This window comes from Aquarana catesbeiana, linkage group LG03, assembly GCF_042186555.1.
Source record: "Aquarana catesbeiana isolate 2022-GZ linkage group LG03, ASM4218655v1, whole genome shotgun sequence".
NCBI classification, from domain to species: domain Eukaryota; kingdom Metazoa; phylum Chordata; class Amphibia; order Anura; family Ranidae; genus Aquarana; species Aquarana catesbeiana.
In genome coordinates, this window is record NC_133326.1 from 557,902,774 (window position 1) to 557,925,314 (window position 22,541).

At 43.3% G+C, this 22,541-nt stretch overlaps 1 protein-coding gene across 7 annotated transcripts in view; it reads right to left on the reverse strand.

The window, feature by feature from the left end:
- Positions 1-424: 424 nt before the first annotated feature.
- STK38L (serine/threonine kinase 38 like) overlaps positions 425-22,541 on the reverse strand; it is a 74,770-nt gene continuing 52,653 nt past the window's right edge. For 3 of the 7 annotated variants that reach the window (XM_073621738.1, XM_073621739.1, XM_073621740.1), the window contains 8 exons: positions 14,658-14,760; positions 14,281-14,342; positions 13,767-13,871; positions 13,447-13,564; positions 10,588-10,711; positions 7,965-8,060; positions 3,795-3,904; positions 425-1,336 (listed from right to left, as the gene is read on the reverse strand). In XM_073621738.1, the coding sequence (XP_073477839.1) occupies positions 1,209-1,336; positions 3,795-3,904; positions 7,965-8,060; positions 10,588-10,711; positions 13,447-13,564; positions 13,767-13,871; positions 14,281-14,342; positions 14,658-14,760 (846 nt within the window). In that variant the 3' untranslated portion in view covers positions 425-1,208. Of the gene's footprint in view, positions 1,337-3,794; positions 3,905-7,964; positions 8,061-10,587; positions 10,712-13,446; positions 13,565-13,766; positions 13,872-14,268; positions 14,343-14,657; positions 14,761-22,541 lie in introns of all 7 variants that reach the window. The other 4 variants (XM_073621742.1, XM_073621745.1, XM_073621744.1 and 1 more) reach the window with 4 other exon arrangements.

Below are 22,541 nucleotides of genomic sequence, written 5' to 3' on the forward strand. Positions count from 1 at the left end.
TTTCAGAAAATTATGAAATTAAACCACCTATTACAGTTAATAATGTATTTTCAATTAGCTGGTACTTCATGTACATGATTACATGTTAGCCTCTATTGCCATCTCTCTATAAAAGAACTTCTGTACTACGTGTACTTTCTACAGTACATGCTGAACCTAAGTGTTGGTGATTGGAGGAAATAGTAACTGATTTTGTGTTGGGTATTTTGCGGTTTTTAAAAACATAAATGGCAAAAATTTAACTGAACGTCCTAATAAAAATTACCAGATTAGAAAAAAAAAAAAAAAATAGCATGCTGGTGAGGGGGAAAACCAGAAACCAGGGAGGGCAAATTTAAGGTCAATTTCCAACTTCAGCTTCTGGTTTTCTTGTGATTGATCAAATGTAAGACTATTAACCAAAGCTGTCAATACAGGTCAACAATTACTTTGAATGGTTTTATTTATTTTTAGTACATTCATTTCATTCAGAGCTAAACAGCATGTCTCCCACCTCTCATACTAAAACAGGAACGAATGGACAGAACATTAAGCTTTAAGAGAAATTCCATGGCCTGTGAACCAAATCATGACTCCTCCTTCCCTGACCACTTAAAATGGAGATAGTTTAAAAAATAAAAAAAAAGAAAGAAAACATACATAAGCTAAGCACGAAACAAACCAATACAGTGCAGAATAAATAATTTTACAAATTAAAAACATTTTTTAAAAAAAAGTGAAGTAACAAAGAAATTCATGACTTTCTTTCAAATGGCAACTGAACTGCCCCGCTAAGATGCAGCACATTGCAGCCCATAATTCCCGCCATAACTCTTGAGCGGTCGTCATTTCCTAAAGGCCAGTGTGACAGTAAATGGCAGCAATTACAATTCAGGGCCTCACAGTGCAAAGGATGTCACTAAAGAGGAGCAGACCCTCTGTGCCCAGTGTTCAGAGAGAAACTGATACGATTTAATGCTCAATGCAGTACCCTTGCAAGATAACTTAAATCCCATCCCTTTCCAACAAGGGAAAACAAAAAACAAAAAAATTCCAGCTGGCTCTGCCAACACGGTTCTGTAGTCATAAGGAATCCGATTCCTGCAGATTTTCCTTGAGTATATACCAGTTCAACAAGTTGTCGGCGGATAGGTCCATCTGCCAAACAAGTCTGACTTGGCAGATACCTGAGTATTGTGTACTCTCCAACCCAAGTTGGTTGTCAAAACTCATAGCTTTCCTGATTTCATGTAGGATGGGATGGAGCCGCGCTGCGTCAGGCCTTCAAAGCGTTTGTAGGTGTAGTTTAGGAAGACCCAGTCTTTGGATTTGTAGTCTGGTTCTGTGGTGTTTGGCACTGAAGAAAAAAAAATATATATATCAGGTCAGTAGTATTAGATGTTAAAGAAAAATCTGCAGCCTCTGAAAAAAAAATTAAAATAATAAAAACAAATTAGGCAGAGCATAATCAGCCAGGCTCATGGATTTCTGCAGCGCTTTCCTTCATATATTGTAGGTCACCAGGGTATTTTCTAGATTCTTCATTGTTTTTCCTATAGACTGCCTAAAAGATATGTATATTACACGTTTCGGTGATCATGCTGCATCCAGTTTCCCCATTGTTCTCCATCAAGTTCCCAACTATTGTGGCATTGTTTTGTACAGAGATTTGTACTGAGTTCTGCCAGGAGCAGATTCTATGGCGCACTTCCAGGCTGGGGCAACTTCCTCTCCAGCCTTGGCCCTGACAGGCGGGTTTTATAGGTTACGATATGTTCAATCGCCAATGGGAGATTGTTAATGTTACTTGTTCTAGGGACATAGATGTATAAACCCATTTGCCTTATTTTGCTTTTTAAAGGTTAAATATTTTTTGTGTGCGTTAATTGTTTGGTAAGAAAATGGAGATTTAGATTGGTGGTGTAGGGTATGTAAACCTTGTGTCTATTTCCTGTAAGACTGTCACTGCTGCCTGTGGAAGGGGTCCTGTGTCCTCCAAAACGTTGCATTGTTTCGCATTTAATTAAAGTCCTACTGTATGCTACAGCTGGCCAAGGGCTTTGGGTGGCCTGACCTGTCAGTACCCGAAGACCAAACATACTTCAATCTTAATCAAAAAAGTTGACCTGAAAATCGTCGGCTGAACAGTGGCTACATCCATTCAAGGCACAGTCAATGTTTGGGTATTCTGACTGCTGTGGGTGTCGGCTGTCAGTACAATAATGGGCTGGAGGGATACAATGGTGTGCTGGTGATACTTTTCTACCTTAGAGATTCAGCAAAGAGCACAGGCTTCAACATATCCTATTCCAGGATATAACCAGACACCTTGGCACCAGGAATTTTGGCTCAAGTTTCTCACTGCTAAACTCCAGATACAATATAATAACTCTATGCTCAGAAAAAACAAAAAATAAATAGTAGTGTCAAGCGTATACTCATTGTTTACTCCAACGATTAACACAGAGAAACTCATGGTTGCAGGGTCTTGGCGGCAGAAGACTAAAAGGAGATTTAAACAAGCAGATTAGAACTGCTGGGTCTTGTAGCTTACTATTGGCTTTGTGCTAGTTGGGACACTGGGACTGCTAGGACTGACACAAGTTTAATCGTTGTTGGAGTTGGTGGTGCCCTTGGATTCCCATTTTGTGAATCGTTGGCACACTGACCCATTCCTATTATATTTGTCCCTTCCATTCCGGTCCGTTCTTCCATATTGTGTGCTAAAACCTGCTCAATAAATGGCCCAACATCCGGGCTGTGTGTGCTTAGCCTCTGTTTGATTTCTCTCTACCCTCCTGGTTCACCACAATATTAAAACAGTAGGACAATTACAAAAAATTCCTTCAACGATACGCACAAAGAATCATGAATACAATATCCTGCAGTCATCTCGTATAAGTGTAAATTCATTTTCTTAGGCCCCTTTCACACTGAGGCAGTTTTCAGGCGTTTTAGCGCTAGAAATAGTGCCCGAAAACTACCTCCCATGCTGTCCGAATGTGAAAGCTCGAGTGCTTTCACACTGGGGCGGTGCGCTTGAGGGACGTTAAAAAAAGTCCTGCAAGCAGCATCTTTGGGGGCGGTTTGGGAGCGCTATATACAGCGCTAAAGCACTGCTAAAATGGGCGACCCCAGTTTGAAAGTAGCCTTAGTTATATCTAAAGTGTATGTCTGGACATTACCCACATTAATCCCCAATACCTCCGTCATACCCTTTATCATGTCCCAGCATTTTTTTCCTCTACCTTATTCCTGTACAAAGAAACAACTTTTATTACTCCCTGTGACATCAGCATCAGGCTTGTAACATTTTTGCAGGGAGTTCAGTTTTTATCAATGTAGTTATACCCTCAGAACTACATTTCCTTTCACACTATGTGGGCAGGCTCTTGGGAATCAATGCCGCAGCACTGTTTGGCTGGGAAAGAATTCAATGTATGCATGTCAAGAGGGACAGAGAGGGGCAGGGATAGGCAGAGTTCTGTAGCTCCGTCGGCAGGACTGACAACACTGCTTAGGATTTGAGTGCAGCAAAGGCAATGTGTTATCCGCCTAAGCAGGAATATAGGAGCGCACTCGACTTCTGAAAGATAGCCAGGTATTTTTTTTTTGTACTTGCAGCATTTTTAAGAGGATATAATATGGAGAAGTGTGGTATATTAGTACTGAAGAGTTTTTTTTTCTTGACATACTCTTTAATTTATTCTGCAATCAAAAGCTGAAAAAAATTGATTGAGAACTGCTGTGTATATGGTCAGTGTCCTGCTTAATAAATATATAAAGATATGGCACTCTTGCCTAATGTTGCTTACCATGATGTGTCTCCATACCTGGCTGTAAGATATCCGACTCTGGGAACTCATCAAAATTAGAAGTGTCGTCAATGCTTTTTATTTCAATGGTTATTGCTGCCGGTCTCTCTCTGTAAGAAACAGTGAATTTTTAAAACAAACGCTAAATATCTCCATTCATCTCTTCAGACAGACAACTGAGAAAGGCGGAGGGTACAAGGAGTGAAGATGCATATAACTCAATATACAAGGCCATGGTGATGACCCCCCCCCCCCCCCCTTCACTGCCACATTTTAAATCCCCCATATTTTTTCCTCCTCCATAAAATATTTTCTGGGAGGCATTTACTAAAACTCGAGCAGACAGAATCTGGAACAGCTGTGCAAGGCTCTTGTAGGCTGTGTAAGCTGTGTGCTCATACCTCATACAGGCAGGCAGCTGCACTCTAACAGGAAAACTCAACGAACTAACTAGGTCAACAGCGTCCAGGTAGTTCATTGAGAACTACAAGCCGACAGCCACAAAAGCGGTCAGTGTTTGTAGTTCACATTCACAGAACTCTGTTTTTTTTTTTTTGTTTTTTAATTGCGACGGTGATGGGGGAGATCCCCCATTCAATGTCAAAATTGGGGAATCAAAGGGGGGTGGGTGGGGGGCTGCAGAGACTAGCACATGTTACACCCTATATATACAGTGAGGGAATAAAGTATTTTATCCCCTGATGATTTTGTACGTTTACCCACTGACAAAGAAATGATCAGTCTAAAGTTTTAATGGTAGCTTTATTTTAACACTGAGAGACAGAACAAAAAAAAAAAAAAACAAAAAAAAAGAAAAATCCAGAAAAAACGCATTTCAAAAAAAGTTATAAATGGATACGCATTTTAATGAGTGAAAAAAGTATTTGACCCCTTCACAAAACATGACTTAGTACTTGGTGGCGAAAGGCTCGTTTGCAATCACAGAGGTCAGATGTTTCTTGTGTGCAAACCTGGTGGCCAACTACAACTACATTCCTCTTTGCAGATCCTCTCTAATTAAGGTTTCGAGACTGACGTTTGGTAACTTGAACCTTCAGCTCCCTCCACATATTTTTATGGGATTAAGGTCTGGTGACTGGCTAGGCCACTCTAGGACCTTAATGTGCTTCTTCCTGAGCCACTCCTTTGCTGCCTTGGCCGTGTGTTTTGGGTCATTGTCATGCTGGAATACCCATCCACGACCCATTTTCAATGCCCTGGCTGAGAGAAGGAGGTTCTCGCCCAAGATTTGACAGTACATGGCCCTGTCCATCGCTCCCTTTGATGCGGTGAGGTTGTCCTGTCCCCTTAGCAGAAAAACACCCCCAAATCATAACGTTTCCACCTCCATGTTCGACGGTGGGGATGGTGTCCTTGGGGTCATAGGCAGCATGCCGCCTCCTCCTCCAAACACGGTGAGCTGATTTGATGCCAAAGAGCTTGATTATGGTCTCATCTGACCACAACCCAGTTCTCCTCTAAATCTTTCAGATGTTCATTAGCAAAATTCAGGCAGGCCTGCACGTGTGCTTTTTTTTGAGCAGTGTTAACAATTGTTTTGTTTGCGACTATGGTCCCAGCTGCCTTGAGATCATTGACGAGATTCTCTCATGTAGTTCTGGGCTGATTCCTCACCATTCTCATGATCACTGAACCATAGGAGGTGAGATCTTTCATGGAGCCCCAGACAGAGGAAGATTGACAGATATTTTGCATTTTTCCCAATCGCGAATAAATAGTACCAACTGTTGTCAACCTCTCACCAAGCTGTTGGCGATTGTCTTGTAGCCCATTCCAGCCTTGTGTAGGTCTACAATCTTGTCCCTGACATCCCTGGACAGCTCTTTAGTCTTGGCCATGGTGGAGAGGTTGGAATCTGATTGATTGCTTCTGTGGACAGGTGTCTTTTATACAGGTAACAAGCTGAGATTAGGAGCACTTCATTTAAGAGAGAGTGCTCCTAAACTCAGATTGATACCTGTATAGAAGACACCTGGGAGCCAGAAATCTTGCTGCTTGATAGGGGATCAAATACTTATTTCACCTATTGAAATGCAAATCAATTAATTTTTTTTTAATGTTTTTTTCTGGATATTTTTGTTATTCTGTCTCTCACTGTTAAAATAAACCTACCATTACAATTCTAGACTGATCATTTCTTTGTCAGTGGGCAAACGTACAAAATCAGCAGGGGATCAAATACATATTACACCTACAATGAGGGGAAAAGGGTAACATATATGTGTAGTATAAAAGGTGAACTTATTCTTTAAGCTTTGAAAAGCTAGACTGGTTGCCATGCACAGCTGCTCAAGATTCAGGCTACTCCAGTGCCAGTGTTTATTAACCACTTGCTTACTGGGCACTTAAACCCCCCTCCTGCCCAGACCAATTTTCATCTTTCAGCGATGTCGCGTTTTGAATGACAATTGTACGGCCATGCTACACTGTACCCAAATGAAACTTATCATTTTTTCACACAGATAGAGCTTTCTTTTGGTGGTATTTAATCACTGCTGGGGGTTTTACTTTTTTTTTTTTTTTTTTAAGCAAAAAGACAGAAAATTTTGAAAAATAAAAGAAATAAAAACATTTTCCATAGTTATAAAATTTAGCAAATAGGTGGGCACAGATCACTCGGCGGCAGCTCTCTGATCAGGACCGATGTCCCTCTGACAACCGCTGGTGATTGACTTTTTTTCTCTCCTCGCGCTATCAGCACGAGCAGAAAAAATAGCCGCTTCTCGGCTCTGTTTACATTACATGATCAGCTGTCATTGGCTGACAGCTAATCACGTGGTAAGGGGTCGGGATTGACCCCTTACGCCGATCTGTGATCAGCAGAGTCTCAGACTCTTCGATCACAGAGCTCGCAGGCCACTCGAGCGCAGGAAGCCGTCATATGACGGCCTCCCGGCAAAGTAGGTCCGCGCTGTAGCCATCATTCGGCTATAGTGCGGACGATAAGGGGTTAAATTCCATCACCGTTTGCCAGATATTTTTCCCCATGCCCCTCTGTATTTTGGTTTCTAGTTTCTAACCCTATTTTTCTTAATGTCCCTCCCCAACCAGTGACTGGACAGTGAAGGATAAGCAGCACACTGATGAGCTCATTGGGTCCTTGTGCTGCTTCTTTCTCCCACAGTCTGAGCTCTGCTGTACAGGGACTGCAAGAGGCTGGTACCAAGTCAAATTCAGGTACTTGCACATTTACAAAACACACTTCCACTTCAGTTTGTGTCTTTAATGCCTGCATGGAGTTCAGCGTTAATACACTCTTTTTTTGTTGCCGATTTCTACAATATACATTTAAGTTTAGTGTTCTAAACATATTGATATACACATCATAAAGGACAAGTGTTATATTTAATGCACACATTATTTTATTCATTTTTTTAGGCATTTTATAACAAAGGATACTGCTAATACCACAAACCTAGCCCAACTCTCAACCAGAACCTTTTTTAATCTTTATAAAGACTTCTTACTGCTGCCCTTGACTGATGGGAAGATTTTACCTTACTTTCTGCTGATATTACAGCACGACTTCAAATGAGGGGGTGGGTATCCTGCTGACTGGACAAAGAAAGAGCAGAAGCAGAGTGAGGAGGTCACTCCTCTGCTCACTTCTTTCTCTCCTATTATCAGCATGGTGTTTGTCAACATATATGCATGCAGCACACCTGATTGGTTCTCAGTCCTACTGTACAGGGATTGCAAGAGGCTGATACCAGGCCAAAGTCATATACATATACCGCATTTGAAGTAGAACTCCAAGCCTGGCACCACTGGTCCTCTTTGGGCAGAATGACATTTGCGTCAGTCTGCCTATTTACTATGAGGCTAGCCTGTTTACAAGCAGCCCCCCCATCACCCAGGCATGGCTCACTCTACCCCAGGACTGAGCGGTGCAATTAGGTGCCGCTTAGGGAGAGAGGTAAAGTCCAACTAGACCACTGGGAGTGCAGGCAGGTACAGGGAGCTTGGCCTAGCCCTAAGATGCAGCAATCTAAAAAAACAAAATTGAGCTTATTTTGAAAAAGAATATAAACTGAGAAAAGAGGGGGGGACAGATAAATTCAGTGTTTTTACATGGTCAGTGAATGCCTGTGATTTACTAAAAGGCCATCTGCATATCCACACATGTACCAGACACAAAATTATTGCTACCTTATATGGCCCCAGTCTACTCCTTCAAAGAAAGCATGGCTCTTAATTTCTTCAATGCCATTTGCGCCAATCCTGTTTTCTGCATCATTGCAAAACCTGAAATAAAACAATGTGTGAGAAACACATGTGAGTTTTATGTTTATGGCAAACAAACTGGTGGGCTTTAATATTCTACCATATACTAGTAGATATAAAAAAAAAGTCTACACACCCCTGTTAAAATGTCAGGTTTCTGTGATGTAAAAAAAAAAAATGAGACAAAGATAAATCATTTCAGAACACTTTCTACCTTTGATGTGACCTATAAACTGTACAAATCAGTTGAATGACAAACTGAAATCTTTTAGGTTGAGGGAAGTAAAAATAAAAAACTAAAATAATATGGTTGCATAAGTGTACACACCCTTAAACTAAGGCTCGGTTCACACCTAAGACAAATCCATCTCACAGCAGGGGTCCGGTGCATACTGGCTCACCGTTTCTGGTCCGATTTCAGCACTAATTTTGGGCTGAATTTGCACTTGAAACGGACCAAAAGACGCACAGCGTTTTTCTGCAAAATGCACCGGACCTGCTGCGGAGATATGTGAACCGGCTCCATAGAGAGCCGGTCAAATTCTCCTGCTATTGTGAATTGGCTGCGGGGACCTCGCATCCAATTTGCAATGATGTGAACTCAGCCTAATACTTTGTTTTTACCTTTTGATGTATATTACAGCACTCAGTCTTTTTGGGTATGAGTCTATCAGCATGGCACATCTTGACTTGGCAATATTTGCCCCCTCTTTGCAAAAACACTCCAAAATCGGTCAGATTGCAAGGGCATCTCCTGTGCACAGCCCTCTTCAGATCACCCCACAGATTTTCAAATCAGATTCAAGTCTGGGCTCTGGCTGGACCATTCCAAAACTTTAATGTTCTGGTGAAGCCATTCCTTTGTTGATTTGGATCGTTATCATGCTGAACGATGACGTTCCTCTTCATGTTCAGCTTTCTAGCAAAAGGCTAAAGGTTTTGTGCCAATATTGACTGGTATTTGGAACTGTTCATAATTTCCTCTGCCTGTTGTCTGGCCAGCCATAAAATTATATCTTTGTCCTTGTAATAAAGAAGTATTAGCAGAAATAGTCAATCAGGGCCCCCTAGCGGTGGATCTCGAAATGGCACCCTGTGAGACCTTTCCACCTTTTCCACATTTTTCCCAAATGTATCAGTCAGCCAGTTTTCAATAAAACCTACAGAGTTTTTGCCTTCTGGTCTTTCAGGCATACCGACTATAATTACGTGTGAGCCTGTTCAATATCCTCGACCCTTGCTGCAGTATCAGACGAACATCCTGTAGCAATGGTGGCATTTCATCCTCAACTGAGCTCACTCTACCCTCTAAAGTAGCGGCTCTCTTATTTTCTGCATATCATGCCTAATGTGCAATAAATCTTCTTTCATGCTTTTAACTTCAGTGGAGAGATTAGCAATAGAAGAGTCAAAAGTCTGCACTGCTGTAAGGATATCTTGCAGCGTGGGCTCCATGTGTTCCGTGTCAGGGAAACTTGTTGTCTCGTGTAATGGCGATGGAAAGATACTCACTGCGGGTCCCAGGAGTTCTGCCAGCATTTCCTCTGCCACGGGTTGAGCCAGTTCTGCTTGCCTCTTTGAGGATTGCTGAGCTCCAGTAGCCATGGGAGAAGTGGAGCGTTTGTGCAGCTTCTTGTGCGTGCTCTGATCATGAGCAAACTTCTCCAGCTTGGCTGCAGTTGCACTCTGTCTAACCCAACACGCTGTGTCAGCGGGGGTCTGCCATGTTGTGTCAGCCTTGTGGTGTTGATATTGTCTCCCAGCTGGCTAGTCATCTTTGCAGGCTTCACTGGACTGCTGTGAGCAGCTGCAGGAGTGACTCTACCCCGGAAGTGAAGGATTCGGTCAATTGCACCAGTTTTGAAGTCTCACAACGGGGGAAATCTCAGGATACTAGCAGAGCTACTGTGAAGCACCACTGCTCACATGAACGTCATGGCCACGCCTCCAATTATGGCAGGTTTGTACCGACTCCTATTTTACACGAGATTGAATGTGATTGCTTAATTCTGAACACAGCTACATCTCCAGCTATAAGAGGGTGTGCACACTTATGCAACCACATTATTTTTACCCCCCCGAAAAGATTCCAGTTTTTTCAATTGAGTTGTACATTTTATAGGTTACATTAAAAGGTGGAAAAAGTTCTGAAATCATTTATCTTTGTCTCATTTTTTTACATCACATAAACCTAACATTTTAACAGGGGTGAGTAGACTTTTTATATCCACTGTATATATGCGTACAGCTAATGCCACTGCTTTGTGTTGGATGCACACTCACTTGGTGCCCTCAGCACTGACAGCAGTGTCATCGATAGCTCCTGGTCACTATTCACAATTAACAGCCAGTAGCATGGTTCCCGATTATGTGATCGCTGTGACAGACAATCACAGTGATCACGTGGTCGGAAAGTCCAGGAAATACTTGTGGCATTAAGAACCCTTTAAAGGAGCAGCAGGAATCAACTATAAAGGGCGAATGTCAGGCTATTATCCATGCATCACTAATACCCAGCCATTGCCCTCCCATGTGGCCTGGCACAGACCTGAGAATTAAATCCTTTGACTTTTCAGATATTGGCACCTCAGGAGGAAAAACAAGAGTTTCTTTCCAGGTCATCACTTTCCGATACGTCTCCTGCGGTGTTTCTGAACAGAATGGAGGATATCCTGTGTAACGCACAACAAAGACCTTTAAATTATATCAGCCACAATAAATCACTGGCATAACAAGCACAACAATTAACAGAATTACATAAATTTTATATAAATGAATCAAAACGACAATGATTATGTCACAGAGTTCACAGAGCCAAGATCAGGAACTGTGAAGAACTGATGATGAAAGAGCTTGTTACTTATCAAAATGTCAACTACACAGCTATTTTTGGATGCAGTGAAAGATTATGCATCACCACAGGAAAATGGAAACTGCATTTGTTAACCATTATTTTCTTATTTAGGATGGATGCTCCTTCATCCCTCTGTAAGTTGCAGACCTGCGACAAGCAAGCTGCAAGTAATCTGCATACTTCATACTTGTTTAATCTTCGGTCATTCAATAAGTAATGAAGTCAAGACAGGCAGCCCTATAGACTGAAGCTTTAAAGTGATGCTAAACTATGGTTTAAAACAAAAAATACAGCATATTCAAGTATGCATTTTTTATTCAAACAAATTCCTTCTATATTGCTTTCAGCCTGCGGCAAATCTCCACTTTTTTGCTGTCCCACTTCCTATTAGAGTGTTTACATTTGTTCTTTATGGTCCCACTGTATGTAGAACATAACCACCGTCTATTGCTCGCTCTTGAGATGGTCTAGTCTTGACGATCGGTGCCCCCATTACCTGTACAGGTTCCCCCCTGCGATGAGATGCCGCTGATTGGCTCTCCTCACACTCTGTCAGTGGGACATGTTTGCATGTGACCGGCTGTGATCGGACACAGCCGATCAAATGGGTAAAGAGCCACATCATCGTCTCTTTACTAAGATCGGGCTAGCGTTGTGTACTAGGAACACGGTGCGACCGTGATCGTTGCGTACGAGTAAGGACACTGGGGTGATGTTATATGACATCGTCCCAGAACGAGAGGGGATCCTGCCTGCTGTATCGTAGAATGAAGGCAGGCGGGACCCACTCTCATTCTGGGGTGACATCATGACATCGCCCAAGTGTCACTGCTCACACGAGGCGATCGCACCATGTTCCTAGGACATGGCGCGAGCCTGATCTTGGTAAAGAGCCGATGACGCGGCTCTTTACCCATGTGAGCAGCTGTGTCCGATTACAGCCGGTCACATGTAAACACTGAAGTGCCATTGATCGGCTCTTCTTGCCTCACACTGACAGAGTATGAGGTGAGAAGAGCCGATGAGCGGAATCTCATTGCAGGGGGAGAACTGTACAGGTAATCAGGGCACTGATTGTCAAGACTAGACCAACTCAAGAGCGAGCAATAAAGGGTGGTTATGTTCTACATACAGTGGGACCATAAAGAACAAATGTAAACACTAACAGAAAGTTAGTAGTTATTGTCCTTTTAAAGTCAAAACTCAGGCAGAAATAAAAAGACATGAAATGACACGAAAGTCTCAAGGTTTTCACCTTAATGCATTCTAAGCATCAAGGTGAAAAACCTTCTTTGCTGCCCCCAGAGGCCCCCCCCCCCCCCTTTTTTTTTACCCGAGTCCATCTGATCCAGCGATGTGCATGAGCCCAGCAGCTCTCCTCATTGGACAGATAGATTGATAGCAGCAGGAGCCATTGTCTCCCGCTACTGTCAATCAAAAAATCCAGTGACACGGGAGTGGAGGGCGGGGTCACACCAAATGTTTCAATGGATGCAGCACTAGGATTTGGAAACATGCTCGCCAGGGAAAGCAGCTTTCTGTGAGGGCACCCAATGAAGAGGAGCCAGGAGCGCTGGTGGGGCACCCCAGAAGAAGACGATCGGAGCTGCTCTGTGCAAAACCCTTGCACAGAGCAGGCAAGTATAGGCATTTTTGTTATTTATTTTATTTAAAAAAAAAAAAAAAGAGCAAACCTTTACAATCACTTTAAATGCAACCAGAGTTTGGGCCTGAATTTACCTGATCAGCTTCTTACAGCCCACATACAGCTGAACTTAAACTGAATCTGGGAAAAGCAGAACAAGTGTGAGTTTACAGCTTCTCCTTTCAATGTCCAGTCACAGGCTGGGGGTGGCACAAGACCTTCTAATGCTACTTGACTGGAGCAGCAAAAAAACAGGCCTCTTGTCCAGGCTGTGCGTAGGCTGAGCTATATAGAAATCTCAGGACTGGATGGAAAAAAATATTTATAATTTGTCATATATTTTTTGTATTTATTACAGGTACTTATATAATGCAATCAATTTACACAGCACTTTACATATATATTGTAAATTTGCATCAGTCCCTGCCCTCAAGGAGCTTACAATCCTAAAGGTCCCTAACTCACACTCATACATACATATATAAGGGCCAATTTTGACAGGAGCCAATTAACCTACCAGCATGTTATTGGAGTGCAGGGGGGGAAACCCATGCAGGCAAACTCCATGCAGGTAGTGCCGTAGTTGGGATTCGAACAGACGACCATAGTACTGCTAGGGGGAAGTGCTAACCACTTAGCCAGTGGTGTTTAGCTTTGGCATCTTCAATATTTCTAAGCTGACAGGTTATCTGTAAAATCACTCAGGGAACACAGTCCACATGGGGTCAGTAATTAGCATTTTGCTGTTCAACTTAGGCAGCACCTCAGTCTGAACACAAACTGCAGCCTTAACCACATGCCAATATTGGTGGAAAGTTGCAGTCATTTGTTAAGATGCTGCAGTCTGTAGATAAAGTAGACTTCCTGAAGTCAGCACTGCTGCAATATTTCATTAGATTCATGCTTACCTATTAACATCTCATACATGATGACACCCAACGACCACCAGTCACAAAGCTTGTTGTATCCTGTCTGCATGAAGACTTCTGGGGCGATGTAGTCGGGAGTCCCAACTGTGGAGTAGGCCTGAAACATGACACATAATAAATGATTAATTGGATCAGTAGAACACAAGACACATAAAAACATAAAACGGCAAAGAAGTGCAGAATCCTATACTGGCCAGAAATTATGTTACATTTCAATGGTTTGCAGCATACATAACAATGAAAACTATTTACTAGCATAGCGTTTAACCAACCATTCAGCATAGCAACTCAGAATTTACCTTCTTTTTAGCCTGATCATGTGATAGTCGCATGGCTGTGATATCATCTGTCCCTATCAAATCACTCCAATTCACCATCATTCCTATAGTCACTCTGAAAGTACACTGAAGAGGAATGGACAATTTAGCTGTTCAGTTCCAGCGTCTGCTGATAGCCCAACTCCCCCAAGTATACTCACCCCCCAACACATCTTTATCTGCTGCAAGAATCTACCCGAATAAGCTCAGGTCTCAGAATTTACCAAATGTGATCATGTTTACTGCCCTCCCCAAGAGGCAGTGGTGCGGCCTAATGTTCCCCACTCCATTACAGCAAAAGCCTGAGGCATCAATCAATAATAATACATATGTAATAGCTCAAGGTGAATGTACAATATAATTTACTTTTAGGAAATGTGCAGTCCATGAACTGACAAAGTGCATTCTATGTAATCTCACTAAGTTCTATTACTGCTCCCTCTCATATACGCTACAAGTTTTAAATACAAATTTTATTTCCCACCTGTGTACTTACCAACTGCCTCCTGTTCTTCTTCCATGTCTCTGCCTTCCTCTTCGAGTTCATATTCTGGAATGCTGACATGAAAAAGATTTGTTATATTATGGTGCAAAATATACATGAAACTTTTGTACAAGTTGCAAGAAAAAAAAAAAAAAAAAAAAAAAAAAAAAAAAAAAAAGGACAGATGAAAAAGTGGCATTGGCGGCAGCATACTGAGTAAATTGTTTTAGGTTGCCAGAGCTGCAAGGGGTCTGGTAACTCCTCTCGAACCTCAGAACATGCAATCACAGAAGGTATAGAGTGTTTCACAAATGGCTTTAGGCTCTCTCTACGTAGACCTGCAGTTCATGTTATACAAGGACACAGAAACAGGACTGTACGGCACTTACTGAAATCACTGGGAGGATTATGGCTCAGATTCCTGTAGAATTCTGTCCGGTGGGCTTTCTTCAGTCCCGTACAAAGACCAAAATCAGACAGCTTGACGTGACCCTGCAAAATGAACCAGGTTATTACAATTGTACATATTACATGGGAATGGAAGGGTCAGTTATCAAAATAAGAAAAAAAAAAAAAAATAGGACTTTTGACTTGCCTGCAAAATTCCTTATCTAGCAGTATAGTACCCAATGTAAGACTTGTATTTAAAGACCATGGTTAATATGCTGCCACCTTCAGGTGATTAGATACTGGCAAAAAACTTTGCTAGAGCATACCCAAATAACCTTGCCCCCTCCATGAGGTTCCCATTTTTTAAAAAGCAATAAGGAGTAATCAAGACACAGAGGGGAGGGGCCAAGTCCTGTAATGTACATCAAGATAAGGAATTCACAGGAAGTTAAAATGCCTATTCTCTTAATCATACCGTACAGGACACAGCTCTCGTACTCACAGATCATGAAATATAACCAAGCAATAAGGCGTGGGCAACAATCAGTGGCGGCCCATGCATTGTGAGTGCATAGGTGCCGCCCCCCCTATCCATGCGCCGGGCCTCTTTCAGGACGCGGACGCATGAACTCCTATGGCAGGGGTGGGAGGGTGCGGTTTTTTTGTGTTTTTTTTTTTTTTTTTAAGTACCTGATTGGAGCCAGAGGCTCTAATAGGCTTCAAAATTGGGTGAGCTCGGGGCGCACCCAATTGTGTGACGATAGCAAATTCATTTTCACACAATGTTCATCCCCACCAATCAGGAGGCAGGTCGTCATACCCGTTTCCCAACTGGCCAAAGCGCCAGGCGATCCTATCCTATTGGATGCCTGGCACTTAGGAAGAGGAGGCACCAGCAGAGAAGACACGCACTGGACTTGAGGAAGGATACCTCCGCCACTGCTGCTGCTCTGGTGGAGACAAAGTCAAAGTCAGCACTCAGAGGATACCACAGCCTGACAGTAAGTGCCGGACCACCCGTGGGGGTGGGGTTGCTATCAGAGCAGAGCCGCGAACCCGGGGGTGGGGGGGGTTGCTGTCAGTGCCGCCAGAGGGTCCCGTTTAACTAGTACCCCATGAGCCAGTGCTGATCAGTGAGGCTGAGTGGCCAGTGTTGTCAGTGCCAATCAGCGAGGCTGAGCTGTATACTCTGTCCTGTGACGCTGGGGCTGTATACTCCTGACACTATGGGTGGAAGCAAGTGGAGTGGGTGGATTCTAGGGGTGGGGTTTATGAGAAGAGGGAGGGGTCAAAAAGGGCAGGCGGGGTCTGGCACCCCCCCCCCCACCCCATTTTAAAACGTCACCAGCCGCCACTGGCAACAATACAGCAACAAGGAGCTGCCAACAGGCCCACAAGAAACACAAGGGTTTACAGAACCCAAACAAAATTTTCAGATTACAGCATGAAGGACCTTGTGGTTGAAGGTCACATCAGGTGACCTGAAGGTCCCCCTGGTAAAACTTGGAGAACAGAAGACCAGGTGACGGCCGTGCAAATCTGACATACAGATGCTTGATGATAAAAAAAAGCCCAGAAGACACCAACAGCCCCGGTAGAATGGGCTCAGATAGGAAAATAAAATGAAGGAAGATTCTGGGAATCAGTTGTTTGAAGCAGGGTGTCCTCTATGAGGACCTCTAGGTAGAACAAAAATGGACTCAGTATTGCGAAACGGCTCGGTTCCCACTGCAGCGACGCAGGAACCCTGCAAATTCATTGCGGGTTCCCACATCACATGTTTCCCGGCGGCAGTTCACACTACCCTATGCGAACTGCTGGGAGTGTCAATTAAAAAAAAAAAAAAAATTTAATGACACCCCCAAATCAGTTCACATATCGCAGTGCAAACTGCAAAATCGGACAGGAATCGGATCACATGCGATGCAAATTCAGCCATACTATCTGGATGACTGAAAATCGCACAGAGATCGCATGTGATTTGCACCGCAGTGCGAATCAAATCCGATATCGGACATTGCTGCAGTGTGAACCGGCACTAGGTCTTAACTGACAAGCAGACTTGGACAGCGCTAACCACATCCAAACAATGTGAGGAAATTTCCTTGTCATGTTTTTGGGGTAGGGCAGAGGAAAGGGAGGGCAATGTCCTCATTGAGGTGGAAGAAATACAATCAATGTGCGTATGTATCAATGTGCGTATGTATGGGAACAGGGTTTTTTGATTTAACAAGTCCTAGTATCCACAGGAATCCGTTTTGGCTGTGGAAAATTGGGTGCTGTAAAGCCCCTTTTTTTTTTTTTTTTTTTTTTTTTTAACACAGGGCAGACTTTGCGGGTGGATGACAGGTTTGTGCACATTTAGTTTCTGCAGAGTGGACATGGACAGGGCCTGGTCTGTATTATGGGTGATCGGGTGTAAACTGACTCCGCTGTTCGTTTACATGGCTTGTACATGGGCTAAAATGCAGGGGGAGGAAATTTCTCCACTGCCTTTACTACAAAATCAGTATCCTCAATACTTTCCTCCATAACATCTTCAAATAAAAGAGGGTTTGCTTCTCAAGGTCAGGGGATAAGAGGACCTGTAGCATTTCTGGCCTTTAGCAAATGTACATTTGTAGAACCTTCACTTTCCAAAAGAATTTAGACACAGTGGCAGAGAAATCTGCTTTTGTCACTCAGGCTGTATTGTGCATGTCTGAGAACTGGAGCCCCCTCAGGGAGCTTCCCCCCCACCACACACACACATTCATAGCCAAATTCCTTAATTACAAAGATGGTATGCAGCTCTAAGACTGGCCAGGGAAAAAGGCAGCATACTGTACCTCGTGGGAATATTAAGGTGGATATATTTCCTGACTTTTCGGCAGAGGTCCAGCGTCGTCGCCAGAGATTCATGGAAGCAAAACAACAGCTGCAAATCCAACACCTAATGTATTCTACGCTGTTCCCTGCACGTCTCAGAATGGAAGGAGAGGACCGTGCCCCTCTTTTTTGATGATCCTGAAGAGGTAATCACTTGGTTGGAACGCCGCAAAGCTTCTGGCAGAGCAGCAAAATAAATGGCAAACGCGCTGATCAGGCCCTATACTACAGTTGCAGCACCACTTTCCAAAAAAATTTTTGTTAGATTCCCCAGGATGCTGTTACCAGCTGCAATGCAGGCGAATTAAAACCCTGTTATGTTCTATGTGCCACAATTACTTTAATCTAGGGGAACCTCCACTGAATGACCAGTTGTTATTTCACGGAATACCTTAAAAATGACTCCCGGGTGTGCAGAATTCCTTAAAGGGTCCAGTTACTGTTCAATATTACCCTTTACCCTTTTATACCTGTTTTTTGACAGTGTGACTCCGGAGACACTGCAGTCCTACTAGACGCATGCAAAGTGCAGCGGAACTTTGCCCACCATCCAACTAGGAAACACAGTTATGCTGGTTGGTCTGGACACTGAGTTCTGCTCTATGCTGTCCACAGGCTTTGCATGGAGTGTGTAACGCCGGTGACTGGTAATCTGCTACTATGGACAGTGTACCTATTCCACCTTTTGCTTCAGTCACCTAATCTATTTTTGATGTTTCTTTATCTCAATACCTTAGAAACCAGTCCCTTTTTCCTCACTGATATATGCACTAAGTTTTGGGTTGATGCCCACACCAGTTGGGGAGGGTGTAGGGCGGGGTGGGGAATGTTCTTACTCTTCTGAACAGCAATACGGTCAACATGATATATTTACAACTGACACACAGATGTACTCCTTTTTCCTTAATTCTTATTTCTAGGTTTGCTTCTGAGAAATCCATGGGTAAATTTTGATATCCGCATTAACTTTCCAGAGAGCGGTGGTTGCTGGGAATCAGTGTATCTATTTATGTGATGTTTAGACCATGGCATCTATAAAATTTCTTACCTGGAATGTGAGAGGCCTGCGTAACAAGATTAAAAGGTCGGCAGTTTTCGCCTTCCTTAAGTAACAGCATGCGGATGTGATAGTGCTGGTTGAGACACGTGGAAGGTCGTCTACAGATGACACTCCGTCGCCCATGGGTTGGGTGGGCTTTTTCATTCTACCCACACATCCCATGCTCGAGAAGTCTTGGTTCTCATTGCCAAATCCCTACATTTTGAGCTATGTGATATTTCTCCTCACCCCCAGGGGTGCCATGTCTTTTTATATGCCAAAGTTACATGGAGAGCCTTTACGGTTAGCCTTTTATGTCCCACCTCCTTTTTGCATCACTGTTATCACAGAGGGATTTATGTTCATGGCTCACTACCCCGCAGTGCAAGCAATTTGGATGGGAGATTTTAATACTACACTCAACCCTAATAAAGACAGACTCCAGACCTCAGGCTCACACACGGGGACCACACACACACACACACACACACACACACACACACACACACGATTTTCCAGACTTGTATCTAATTTTAACCTAGTGGATACCTGGCGGCACAAGAACCCGTACACTCGGGCATATTCCTGCTTCTCATCCACTCACAAAACTATGTCCCTATAGACTTTGTTCTACTATCCCACATGCTTCTACCACGGTTACGGAAAACAACCTTTGGCCCCCGGCTCTTATCTGACCATAGCCCCTACTGGATCACTCCAAGTATTCCTGCTAATAAACCGCCCGCTCTTGGCGCTTAAAACCCCTTTTGGCTTTCCCTACTGCCAGAGGATGACAAGCTCATGAACAAATTGAGGCAGTACTTTTTGGAAAATGAAAACTCTGCTTCCCCTTCTGCGGTGTGGGACTCATTCAAACTATATGTACGCACATCCTTTATATCCCACATCAACAGATTGAAGGCCAATTCTGCCGCTGCTTTTGAGGCGGTGGCGGAGCTGTCCTACACAGAAAAATGATATGCCTCTGACCCTTCTCCTGCGCAGGCAGACCTCCTCAGGTTACAAACCAGAATGATGGACCAACTGCACTATGAGAAGGCCAGACGCAAACTCTTTTACTCCAAACAAAAGCTGTTTGAACATGGTGAAAGGGTGGGCAAACTGCTAGCATACCTGGTTCCTAGCGAGGATAGGCCACCGGTTATCTCATTGCATGGTCCCGAGGGTGGACAGATTACAGACCCGCCCAGTGTCACCTCTCAGTTTAGGGTCTTTTTTGCGGGGTTGTATACATCTATGGCACCTGCAGATGGGGAAACAATGCACCTTTTTCTCGCAGGAATCTCATTCCCACAGTTGAAAGAGGACCAAGTAGCTATGTTGGAAGCACCTCTTACAACTGATGAAATAATAAGTGCAATAGCTAGTTTTGCCAGATCTAAGTCTCCAGGCTCAGATGGATTACCCATTGAATTCTACTCAAAATACAGTGAAATACTCACTCCGAAATTACTGGCCCTATACAATCACCTTTGAGACTTTTACATTACCCCCTCTATGAGAGAAGCAATCATAGTGCTTATCCCCAAACCAGGAAAGGACCCAGGGTACCCAGAATCCTATAGACCCATTTCTTTGCTCCAAGTGGATATTAAAATACTTGCCAAGATCCTCGCTCTCCATCTTAACCAGGTCATTCTGACTCTGATATATGCGGACCAAGCAGGTTTTAGAAGGATTCAAGTGGATTCAACTACTGTACCAAGCTCCGACGGCCAAAGTAGTGGCTAATGGATGGCCATCCACAGCGTTTGACCTCATGAAAGGCACACGCCAGGGCTGCCCACCATCCCCACTATTGTATGCCCTTGCAGCAGAACCACTTGCCATATCCATCTAAGAAAATCCAGAGATCCGGGGTCTAAATCTGGGGTCTTTAACAGAAAAAAAAAAAAAAATCAGTATGTATGCTGACGACACCTTGCTGTACATGGCTGACTCGGGTCCCTCTCTTCAAAATGCACTCCAAACGATAGAAAAGTTTGGATCATTTTCGGGGCTTAAAATTAATTGGGACACAAATTTTACCCGTCGATAGCTTCCAACCCTCTAGGTCACAAGCTCAACTCCCGCTACAGCGAGTAAATTTTATGAAGTACTTAGGGGTCCATGTATCCCGGTCCCCAGCTGACTATATCTCCCTTAACATCGACCCCCTTTACACCTTAATCAAATCCAAAATACAAACATGGGCTCGCCTACCTTTAGGAGTGTGGGGCTGCATAAATTTAACTGAACAACTTTGCCTGATCTAAACCTTTATTACATAGCATTCCAATTGTCCCAACTATTCCACATAGATAAAACTGACAAAGAGAGATTAAGTATACTCCTCTGCCCAACCTGGTCACAATAAGCCTTGGACCCAATTAGTGCGATTGCAGTGGGATCTGGCTCTGAAGGAGATAGCAAGACCTTATTATAATCACTACAGACGAATATGGGACCTCGCAAATTGCTATCTGAATTCCTCCAGATTCCTAACACTGAAATCTGGAGTACACAAGGGATATATTACTTACATCACCTACTTTTGACCGGGAATCTTAAAACGTTCAATACCCTTCAAAGTGAATTTGCGTTCCCAAATCACATGTTCTTCCGATTCTTACAAGTCCGCCACGCTTTATACTCTACACTACAATTTCCTCGATCCGTTCCACAGCCCACCCCTAACACTATTATAGCAATAGTCAAAAGCACAGACCCTCAAAAACTTATATCAACCTTCTACAGCATGCTTATTACCCCTTCTTCAACCAAATTGGCATATGACATTAAATTCCGTTGGGAGAGGGAAGTAGGTGTACTGGAGGACGACGAGTGGAGCAAGGCACTAGACACCTGCAAAGCCGTGTACCCTAAGCTGATAGACTGTCCCAAATATATATTTACACAGAGCATATCTCACAGAGCCAGATTCAAAAGAGGACACCCTAGCTCTTGCCTGATGCGTCGTGGGGAAGTGGGTACGTACTTCCATTTAATATGGGCTTGCCCCTCAAAACAAAGCTTCTGGAAGCAGATAGTAGATTTCATCTACGATACTATGGGCTCACCCCTCACTTTGGATCCAAAGCCGTGAATATTGGGGATATCCCCCGACTGAAAATGACAAAATTTTCAAAAATATTTTTACATGAAACACAATTCTCGGCCAGGAAAGTTATTGCTAGGCAGTGGAGGAGACCGAAGTCTCCTAGTCTTACTGACTGGATAGCGGAAGTAAACAAGATCATCTCTTACAAAAAATTCTTATACATTAACAGAGGATGCCCAGCCAAGTACAATAAGATCTGGGACCATTGGTTGCGAGATTCCAACAGTTGTAATGGAATGGTATTTTGGTCACCCAGAAGCGTTACCTACGAAATGTAATCGAACTATGAATTCATTCTCATGTGGGATTCCACATCTTTCTCCCCATTGTCACTCCTAATTTACTGATATACTCCTATTTTTTCTTTATTTTTCTTTCTCTCATCTTTCTTTTCCTCCTTGTAATGGAAGTATTGCCTGTGTACTGTATAAGATTATCCTGTCTGTACAAATTGTTTACTAAAAACTTTTTTGGAAGGAGAAAAAAAAAAAAAAAATCCAGAAACTGGAGTCTTTACAGGGAAACCCTGTCGGACCTTATGCACAACACTGGGTCTATTAAAAGTCCAGGCTTCACACATTACATTGGGATAACCCCCGAAAGGGTCTTTAATGTCTAGGAACTATAGAAATGGACCATGGCCCTGGACCTGTATAGCACCCTGCAACTTGTACTTCATGCCAAGGAGAGCACCTAACACAGGATTCAGTGCCCAAACTGACACAGGAGTCCAGGTACGGACCCTGAGGTACACACCAAGGATAACCAATCTGGAAACTGCTAGGCAGCGCAAGGTAATGTAAGCAGACAGGTGTTGATATAAGCTCTAAATGAAAAAATGGCTTTAAAGAAAAA